This window comes from Notothenia rossii (assembly GCF_949606895.1).
Source record: "Notothenia rossii genome assembly, chromosome: 11".
Lineage (NCBI taxonomy): Eukaryota > Metazoa > Chordata > Actinopteri > Perciformes > Nototheniidae > Notothenia > Notothenia rossii.
Window position 1 is genome coordinate 60,176,601 of NC_136910.1, and position 11,762 is coordinate 60,188,362.

At 45.3% G+C, this 11,762-nt stretch overlaps 1 protein-coding gene across 3 annotated transcripts in view; it reads right to left on the reverse strand.

Annotated features, from left to right (window-relative positions):
- The window catches only part of myo5b (myosin VB), a 76,086-nt gene extending 64,481 nt beyond the window's left edge, over nucleotides 1–11,605 (reverse strand). For 2 of the 3 annotated variants that reach the window (XM_079659228.1, XM_079659226.1), the window contains exons 1-7: nucleotides 11,520–11,605; nucleotides 9,623–9,733; nucleotides 9,375–9,546; nucleotides 9,142–9,286; nucleotides 7,406–7,562; nucleotides 1,495–1,638; nucleotides 1,342–1,423 (exon numbers count right to left, since the gene is read on the reverse strand). In XM_079659228.1, coding sequence (XP_079515354.1) covers nucleotides 1,342–1,423; nucleotides 1,495–1,638; nucleotides 7,406–7,562; nucleotides 9,142–9,286; nucleotides 9,375–9,546; nucleotides 9,623–9,733; nucleotides 11,520–11,549 — 841 coding nt within the window. In that variant the 5' untranslated portion in view covers nucleotides 11,550–11,605. Of the gene's footprint in view, nucleotides 1–1,341; nucleotides 1,424–1,494; nucleotides 1,639–7,405; nucleotides 7,563–9,141; nucleotides 9,287–9,374; nucleotides 9,547–9,622; nucleotides 9,734–10,559; nucleotides 10,897–11,519 lie in introns of those variants that run through there. The other variant, XM_079659227.1, reaches the window with a different exon arrangement.
- Between the last annotated feature and the right edge of the window lie 157 nt (nucleotides 11,606–11,762).

Consider the following 11,762-nt stretch of genomic DNA (forward strand, 5'->3'; position numbering starts at 1 on the left):
ACCTGAGACTCTGTCCAGGAACACAATGACCTGAGACTCAGGAACACAATGACCTGACACTCTGTCCAGGAACACAATGACCTGAGACCCTGTCCAGGAACACAATGACCTGAGACTCAGGAACACAATGACCTGAGACTCTGTCCAGGAACACAATGACCTGAGACCCTGTCCAGGAACACAATGAACTGAGACCCTGTCCAGGAACACAATGACCTGAGACCCTGTCCAGGAACACAATGAACTGAGACCCTGTCCAGGAACACAATGAACTGAGACCCTGTCCAGGAACACAATGACCTGAGACCCTGTCCAGGAACACAATGAACTGAGACCCTGTCCAGGAACACAATGACCTGAGACCCTGTTCAGGAACACAATGACCTGAGACCCAGGAACACAATGACCTGAGACCCTGTCCAGGAACACAATGAACTGAGACCCTGTCCAGGAACACAATGAACTGAGACCCTGTCCAGGAACACAATGACCTGAAACCCTATCAAGGAACACAATGACCTGAGACTCTGTCCAGGAACACAATGACCTGAGACTCTGTCCAAGAACGCAATGACCTGAGACCCTGTCCAGGAACACAATGACCTGAGACTCTGTCCAATAACGCAATGACCTGAGACCCTGTCAAGGAACACAATGACCTGAGACCCTGTCCAGGAACACAATGACCTGAGACTCTGTCCAAGAACGCAATGACCTGAGACCCTGTCCAGGAACACAATGACCTGAGACTCTGTTCAGGAAACACAGTGAAACAGGAAGTGGTTCAGGAACACAGTGAAACAGGAAGTGGTTCAGGAGCACAGTGAAACTGGAAGTGGTTCAGGAACAGTGAAACAGGAAGTGGTTCAGAAACACAGTGAAACAGGAAGTAGTTCAGGAACACAGTGAAACTGGAAGTGGTTCAGGAACAGTGAAACAGGAAGTGGTTCAGAAACACAGTGAAACAGGAAGTAGTTCAGGAACACAGTGAAACAGGAAGTGGTTCAGGAACAGTGAAACAGGAAGTGGTTCAGAAACAGTGAAACAGGAAGTAGTTCAGGAACACAGTGAAGCAGGAAGTTGTTCAGGAACACAGTGAAACAGGAAGTGGTTCAGGAACACACTGAAAGATGAAGTGGTTCAGGAACACAGTTAAAGATGAAGTGGTTCAGGAAAACAGTGAAACAGGAAGTGGTTCAGGAACACATTGAAAGAGGAAGTAGTTCAGAAACACAGTGAAACAGGAAGTGGTTCAGAAACACAGTGAAACAGGAAGTGGTTCAGAAACACAGTGAAACAGGAAGTGGTTCAGAAACACAGTGAAACAGGAGGTAGACTCACTGAGGCCCAGCTCCCTGAACTCCGGCAGGCTGCAGGACGCACACAGCTGGTAGAAGATGTGATAGTTCCTCTCGTCCTCCGCCTGAGAAGTTAACCACAGTAAATCAGTTCCTGTTGATCAGGGATCAATAACCGACTGTGAGACACACCCACCTGAAACACCACCCGGGACTTCTCCAGCAGGTACGTCCTCATGTTGGCTCCGATGATGTGAAAGTGCCGGCTGAAGCCGATCTGGATGTACTTTCCAAAGCGACTGCTGTTATCGTTTCGAGTGGTTTTGGCATTTCCTATAGCCTGAAGGAAAGAAGACACGAACCATCATTATACACCACAGAAGAAGCTCACAATAATCAATACAGCAGAAAAACCACTGAAGAAGTGACAGAGGATATCATGATATCATGGTGATAGCTCCTGCATGTATTAACCAGCTGATGACATGGTGATGGCTCCAGCATTTATTAACCCACTGATGACATGGTGATGGCTCCAGCATGTATTAACCCACTGATGACATCATGGTGATAGCTCCTGCATGTATTAACCCACTGATGACATGGTGATGGCTCCTGCATATATTAACCAGCTGATGACATGGTGATGGCTCCTGCATTTATTAACCCACTGATGACATGGTGATGGCTCCTGCATATATTAACCAGCTGATGACATGGTGATGGCTCCTGCATATATTAACCAGCTGATGACATGGTGATGGCTCCAGCATTTATTAACCCACTGATGACATGGTGATGGCTCCTGCATATATTAACCAGCTGATGACATGGTGATGGCTCCTGCATATATTAACCCACTGATGACATCATGGTGATGGCTCCTGCATGTATTAACCCACTGATGACATCATGGGGATAGCTCCTGCATGTATTAACCCACTGATGACATCATGGTGATAGCTCCTGCATGTATTAACCCACTGATGACATCATGGTGATAGCTCCTGCATGTATTAACCCACTGATGACATCATGGTGATAGCTCCTGCATGTATTAACCCACTGATGACATCATGGTGATGGCTCCTACATGTATTAACTCACTGATGACATCATGGTGATAGCTCCTGCATGTATTAACTCACTGATGACATCATGGTGATAGCTCCTGCATGTATTAACCCACTGATGACATCATGGTGATAGCTCCTGCATGTATTAACCCACTGATGACATCATGGTGATAGCTCCTGCATGTATTAACCCACTGATGACATCATGGTGATAGCTCCTGCATATATTAACCCACTGATGACATGGTGATAGCTCCTGCATGTATTAACCCACTGATGACATCATGGTGATAGCTCCTGCATGTATTAACCCACTGATGACATCATGGTGATAGCTCCTGCATGTATTAACCCACTGATGACATCATGGTGATAGCTCCTGCATGTATTAACCCACTGATGACATGGTGATGGCTCCTGCATGTATTAACCCACTGATGACATCATGGTGATAGCTCCTGCATGTATTAACCCACTGATGACATCATGGTGATAGCTCCTGCATGTATTAACCCACTGATGACATCATGGTGATAGCTCCTGCATGTATTAACCCACTGATGACATGGTGATAGCTCCTGCATGTATTAACCCACTGATGACATCATGGTGATAGCTCCTGCATGTATTAACCCACTGATGACATCATGGTGATAGCTCCTGCATGTATTAACCCACTGATGACATGGTGATGGCTCCTACATGTATTAACCCACTGATGACATCATGGTGATAGCTCCTGCATGTATTAACCCACTGATGACATCATGGTGATAGCTCCTGCATGTATTAACCCACTGATGACATCATGGTGATAGCTCCTGCATGTATTAACCCACTGATGACATGGTGATGGCTCCTGCATGTATTAACCCACTGATGACATCATGGTGATAGCTCCTGCATGTATTAACCCACTGATGACATGGTGATAGCTCCTGCATGTATTAACCCACTGATGACATCATGGTGATAGCTCCTGCATGTATTAACTCACTGATGACATCATGGTGATAGCTCCTGCATGTATTAACTCACTGATGACATCATGGTGATAGCTCCTGCATGTATTAACCCACTGATGACATCATGGTGATAGCTCCTGCATGTATTAACCCACTGATGACATGGTGATGGCTCCTGCATGTATTAACCCACTGATGACATGGTGATAGCTCCTGCATGTATTAACTCACTGATGACATCATGGTGATAGCTCCTGCATGTATTAACTCACTGATGACATCATGGTGATAGCTCCTGCATGTATTAACCCACTGATGACATCATGGTGATAGCTCCTGCATGTATTAACCCACTGATGACATCATGGTGATAGCTCCTGCATGTATTAACTCACTGATGACATCATGGTGATAGCTCCTGCATGTATTAACTCACTGATGACATCATGGTGATAGCTCCTGCATGTATTAACCCACTGATGACATCATGGTGATAGCTCCTGCATGTATTAACCCACTGATGACATGGTGATGGCTCCTGCATGTATTAACCCACTGATGACATGGTGATAGCTCCTGCATGTATTAACCCACTGATGACATGGTGATAGCTCCTGCATGTATTAACTCACTGATGACATCATGGTGATAGCTCCTGCATGTATTAACTCACTGATGACATCATGGTGATAGCTCCTGCATGTATTAACTCACTGATGACATCATGGTGATAGCTCCTGCATGTATTAACCCACTGATGACATCATGGTGATAGCTCCTGCATGTATTAACCCACTGATGACATGGTGATGGCTCCTGCATGTATTAACCCACTGATGACATGGTGATAGCTCCTGCATGTATTAACCCACTGATGACATGGTGATAGCTCCTGCATGTATTAACTCACTGATGACATCATGGTGATAGCTCCTGCATGTATTAACTCACTGATGACATCATGGTGATAGCTCCTGCATGTATTAACCCACTGATGACATGGTGATGGCTCCTGCATGTATTAACCCACTGATGACATGGTGATAGCTCCTGCATGTATTAACCCACTGATGACATGGTGATAGCTCCTGCATGTATTAACTCACTGATGACATCATGGTGATAGCTCCTGCATGTATTAACCCACTGATGACATCATGGTGATAGCTCCTGCATGTATTAACCCACTGATGACATGGTGATAGCTCCTGCATGTATTAACTCACTGATGACATCATGGTGATAGCTCCTGCATGTATTAACCCACTGATGACATCATGGTGATAGCTCCTGCATGTATTAACTCACTGATGACATCATGGTGATGGCTCCTGCATGTATTAACTCACTGATGACATCATGGTGATGGCTCCTGCATGTATTAACTCACTGATGACATCATGGTGATAGCTCCTGCATGTATTAACCCACTGATGACATGGTGATAGCTCCTGCATGTATTAACTCACTGATGACATCATGGTGATAGCTCCTGCATGTATTAACCCACTGATGACATCATGGTGATGGCTCCTGCATGTATTAACCCACTGATGACATGGTGATGGCTCCTGCATGTATTAACTCACTGATGACATCATGGTGATGGCTCCTGCATGTATTAACTCACTGATGACATCATGGTGATAGCTCCTGCATGTATTAACTCACTGATGACATCATGGTGATAGCTCCTGCATGTATTAACCCACTGATGACATCATGGTGATAGCTCCTGCATGTATTAACCCACTGATGACATGGTGATGGCTCCTGCATGTATTAACTCACTGATGACATCATGGTGATAGCTCCTGCATGTATTAACCCACTGATGACATCATGGTGATAGCTCCTGCATGTATTAACTCACTGATGACATCATGGTGATAGCTCCTGCATGTATTAACCCACTGATGACATCATGGTGATGGCTCCTGCATGTATTAACCCACTGATGACATCATGGTGATAGCTCCTGCATGTATTAACTCACTGATGACATCATGGTGATAGCTCCTGCATGTATTAACCCACTGATGACATCATGGTTATAGCTCCTGCATGTATTAACCCACTGATGACATCATGGTGATGGCTCCTGCATGTATTAACCCACTGATGACATCATGGTGATAGCTCCTGCATGTATTAACCCACTGATGACATGGTGATGGCTCCTGCATATATTAACCAGCTGATGACATGGTGATAGCTCCTGCATGTATTAACCCACTGATGACATCATGGTGATAGCTCCTGCATGTATTAACTCACTGATGACATCATGGTGATAGCTCCTGCATGTATTAACCCACTGATGACATGGTGATAGCTCCTGCATGTATTAACTCACTGATGACATCATGGTGATAGCTCCTGCATGTATTAACCCACTGATGACATCATGGTGATAGCTCCTGCATGTATTAACTCACTGATGACATGGTGATGGCTCCTGCATGTATTAACCCACTGATGACATGGTGATAGCTCCTGCATGTATTAACTCACTGATGACATCATGGTGATGGCTCCTGCATGTATTAACTCACTGATGACATCATGGTGATGGCTCCTGCATGTATTAACTCACTGATGACATGGTGATGGCTCCTGCATGTATTAACCCACTGATGACATCATGGTGATAGCTCCTGCATGTATTAACTCACTGATGACATGGTGATGGCTCCTGCATGTATTAACCCACTGATGACATGGTGATAGCTCCTGCATGTATTAACCCACTGATGACATGGTGATAGCTCCTGCATGTATTAACCCACTGATGACATCATGGTGATAGCTCCTGCATGTATTAACTCACTGATGACATCATGGTGATAGCTCCTGCATGTATTAACCCACTGATGACATCATGGTGATAGCTCCTGCATGTATTAACCCACTGATGACATCATGGTGATAGCTCCTGCATGTATTAACCCACTGATGACATCATGGTGATAGCTCCTGCATGTATTAACCCACTGATGACATCATGGTGATAGCTCCTGCATGTATTAACCCACTGATGACATCATGGTGATAGCTCCTGCATGTATTAACTCACTGATGACATCATGGTGATAGCTCCTGCATGTATTAACTCACTGATGACATCATGGTGATAGCTCCTGCATGTATTAACCCACTGATGACATCATGGTGATAGCTCCTGCATGTATTAACTCACTGATGACATCATGGTGATAGCTCCTGCATGTATTAACCCACTGATGACATCATGGTGATAGCTCCTGCATGTATTAACTCACTGATGACATCATGGTGATAGCTCCTGCATGTATTAACTCACTGATGACATGGTGATAGCTCCTGCATGTATTAACCCACTGATGACATCATGGTGATAGCTCCTGCATGTATTAACCCACTGATGACATGGTGATGGCTCCTGCATGTATTAACTCACTGATGACATCATGGTGATAGCTCCTGCATGTATTAACCCACTGACATCATGGTGATAGCTCCTGCATGTATTAACCCACTGATGACATGGTGATAGCTCCTGCATGTATTAACCCACTGATGACATGGTGATGGCTCCTGCATGTATTAACCCACTGATGACATGGTGATAGCTCCTGCATGTATTAACTCACTGATGACATGGTGATAGCTCCTGCATGTATTAACCCACTGATGACATGGTGATGGCTCCTGCATGTATTAACTCACTGATGACATCATGGTGATAGCTCCTGCATGTATTAACCCACTGATGACATGGTGATGGCTCCTGCATGTATTAACTCACTGATGACATCATGGTGATAGCTCCTGCATGTATTAACCCACTGATGACATGGTGATAGCTCCTGCATGTATTAACTCACTGATGACATGGTGATAGCTCCTGCATGTATTAACCCACTGATGACATGGTGATGGCTCCTGCATGTATTAACTCACTGATGACATCATGGTGATAGCTCCTGCATGTATTAACCCACTGATGACATGGTGATGGCTCCTGCATGTATTAACTCACTGATGACATCATGGTGATAGCTCCTGCATGTATTAACCCACTGACCTCCATGATGGGGCTGGAGGCGAGAACCTTCTCCTCAACGTTCGTGTCGTTAGCCGAGCCGCCCACCGTGGCAAAGAAGCGCATGGCGTACTTCGCAGAAACCGTCTTTCCTGCTCCGGACTCTCCGCTCACGATGATGGACTGATTCCTCTCATCTCTGATCAACAGAAGATAAACATGTTATTACCATGTTATAGAGACATGTTATCACTGTGTTATAGAGACATGTTATCACTGTGTTATAGAGACATGTTATCACTGTGTTATAGAGACATGTTATGATAGGGACATCTTATTACTGTGTTATAGAGACATGTTATCACTGTGTTATAGAGACATGTTATGATAGAGACATGTTATCACTGTGTTATAGAGACATGTTATGATAGGGACATGTTATTACTGTGTTATAGAGACATGTTATGATAGAGACATGTTAATACTGTGTTATAGAGACATGTTATCACTGTGTTATAGAGACATGTTATCACTGTGTTATAGAGACATGTTATGATAGAGACATGTTAATACTGTGTTATAGAGACATGTTATGATAGGGACATGTTATCACTGTGTTATAGAGACATGTTATCACTGTGTTATAGAGACATGTTATGATAGGGACATGTTATCACTGTGTTATAGAGACATGTTATCACTGTGTTATAGAGACATGTTATGATAGAGACATGTTAATACTGTGTTATAGAGACATGTTATGATAGGGACATGTTATCACTGTTTTATAGAGACATGTTATGATAGGGACATGTTATCACTGTGTTATAGAGACATGTTATTGTAGAGACATGTTAATACTGTGTTATAGAGACATGTTATGATAGGGACATACTTTTCCCACAAAGGTTCATGAGAACTTATTTCATCAGAACTCTTTAGTTCTGATGAAATAAGTACAGATCGCGTTCACACCGGAATAAGTCCCTGGGGGTGGATTAGGCAAATGAAGCCGCTGACGTCACTTCTTCTTCTTCTGCTGCTTTGGGTTTATTGGCAGGCCGCAAACAACTTCACGGCGTATACTGCCACCCGGAGTCCCAGGCCGGAAGTCTCCGGAGTTGGGGAAGGCTTCAGTAGAAGCTGCTGGGACTCCCAGCAGCTTCTACTGAAGCTTTCCGAGTAAATCGCCAGAACGCCGACACCTCCTCATTTCCACCGCTGCCATGTTTTATTTTGTGTTGCCATAAGTTAGTCTCTCTGCGTTTCTGCGCTGGGCTAATGCTAATGCTAATAATGCTAATGCGAGGATAATAAAATGGTGGCTTCACAACACTTTTTGTTTGTTTTACGGGGCGTGGTTTGCAATCCGCCCAGCCAATCAGAAATATAGCTCTTTTCTCACAAGAGAGCCGCATGAGAGTCCCTGCTCTCTAAAGGGGGTAAAAAGGTTCTCATGAACTAATTTTAGTTCCGGCTCTTTTTGGTGTGAACGCAACATTTCGGAACTAACGTGGGAAAAGTACTCCGGTGTGAACGCGGCTATAGAGACATGTTATGATAGGGACATGTTATCACTGTGTTATAGAGAGATGTTATTACTGTGTTATAGAGACATGTTATGATAGGGACATGTTATCACTGTGTTATAGAGACATGTTATTATAGAGACATGTTATCACTGTGTTATAGAGACATGTTATGATAGGGACATGTTATCACTGTGTTATAGAGACATGTTATGATAGGGACATGTTATCACCATGTTATAGAGTTACCTGCCCATCTGCTTGTAGGCCTCCTCAGCCACAGCGAAGATATGGGGGTCCATGTCCCCCATGTTCTGGCCGCTGTAAGCCCGGATCACTTCCTCTCCGTAGATATGGAGCTGGTCATACGGGTTGATGGCCACCAGCACGATGCCTGCAGACACACAGGGATATACATTCATATATAACCTATGATTCATTATTATAACATGTACATGTGTATATGATGGCACTCAGTGTACCGCAGTAGGTGTAGATGTGGTTGGGCTCCAGGAAGCGGACCCTCAGGTTGTGCAGCACTGCAGGTTCATGAAGGTAGCTCAGCGCCGTCAGGTCGTTCTCCCCCACCAGGATGTCCGGGTTACGCAGGAAGGGGAGGGGCTTCCCCTTCGGACCCACCGGGTAGGCCAGCGTCTGAGCACACACACACACAATCATTTCATACATCTGTACCCTTTAACAATAAGAGATTTTCAAAATGAGAGCGTACCGTGTCATCCTCCAGTCTCAGCAGCAGCTCCGGTTCTCCCTCCTTGAAGTCTCTGATGATCTCTGCAGCTTTCCACACCTCAGAGGGGTCAGGGATCCAGACCCGGGTGTACTACACACACACACACACACACACACACACACACACACACACACACACACACACACACACACACACACACACACACACACACACACACACACACACACACACACACACACACACACACACACAGTTGGGGGAGTGAGCTACAGGTGAGTCAGCTCAGGAACAGGAAGTAAACACACCTGTGGCCGAGGTGCAGACAGGAAGTAAAGCTTTATATCCAGACCCCCCTCCCACACACACCTTATGGCCCCCCTGGATTATAAAGAGGATTTAGAATCATTAATGAGGATTAACAAGCTGCTTCCTTATTAGTGTGTGACCTGTGGCATATTATCATCTATTGTAAACAACAACACATGCAGGTTATTACTGATGTAAACAACACTGATGTAAACAACACATGCAGGTTATTACTGATGTAAACAACACATGCAGGTTATTGATGTTAACAACACTGATGTAAACAACACATGCAGGTTATTACTGAAGTAAGCAACCCATGCAGGGTTATTATTACTGATCTCTCTCACTCCATTCATAACATTTAAATTAAAGTTCCGGCTGCCCCCCCCCACACACACACACACACAGACCGCAGGTTCAGTAAGAAACAGCCGTTAAAGACCCCCCGACGACAGGTGTCTCTTCCCCGCGGCGCGCAGCCCGGGTCTCGGGAGGTTAAAGTTTGAGGAGTAGCGAGTCGGTAAAGCGAGGGTTAGATTAATGGAGGTCTGGGAACAGGAAGCTGTGAGACAGGTGAGCTGTCTCAGGTGAGCTGTCTCTCTCTCAGGTGAGCTGTCAGGTGAGCTGTCTCTCTCTCAGGACTCACCTTTGTGTACAGCTCGTTCACCGACATGTTCTCTGCTCCGACAGACAGCGGCGGCTCAGCGGCTCCTCTCTCCCCGCCGGCAGAGGCTCAGAGCCGGGCAGCAGACCGGCTGGAGTCCGCTCTCTCTCCCCGGAGCGGACAGGTGTCCTGAGAGGAGTGCCCGCCGAGTTTCGGTCACTTTGTTGGGCGTAGCTGCAGCCGTGTTCCCGTTGGTGGAGGGGGGGGGGTGTTTCCCTGTTATTAATACGCGGAGTTTCTGGGATAACTTAACCCGCTGGGACGCGTAAAATGTTCGTACATAAAATGAACCACCGGCAGCCGAAGAACACACACTTCCGGACAGAACGCATAATCTGATTGGCTGTTCACACACACACACACACACACACACACACACACACACACACACACACACACACACACACACACACACACACACACACACACACACACACACACACACACACACACACACACACACACACACACACACACACACACACACACACACACACACACACACACACACACACACACACACGAATTGATTTAACTAAATGTTTGGATGTTTTAACCCTAGATAAGTTTATATAATATAGATAAGTTTATATAATATAGATAAGTTTATATAATATAGATACGTTTATATAATACAGATAAGTAAGGACAGTTGATGGTGAAGCCACCAGTCTGAGGTGAGTGTGTGTGTGTGCCCCTGCCATGTGTGTGTAGCCCTCACATACACACTTTAATATAAATAAAACACATAATAAGATATTGAGAGTGTGTGTGTGTCACTTCTGATCTTTAATGAAACACCCAACCCTTCCCTCCGTCTGACAGGGAACCAACAGCGCCTTATCAGAACTGTGTGTGTGTGTGAGAGAGAGTGTGTGTGAGAGAGAGAGAGTGTGTGTGTGAGAGAGAGAGTGTGTGTGTGGAAAGATAAAGGACCTTTACCTTGCAGTAGGGGTTATAATCGGCGGCCATCTCTCTTCTCTCTGGGTTAGTCCTCACATTAGAGTGTGTGTGTGTGTGTGTGTGTGTGAGAGTTTATTAACCATCATTACGTAATAATGATTATTCACAGAGCCGCCCAGCCGCTCCCTCTGCAGGTATGCTCACCTGAGGAGGGTTAACCCCTGCACTGCGCGCGCACGCACGCACGCACGCACGCACGCACGCACACACACACACACACAC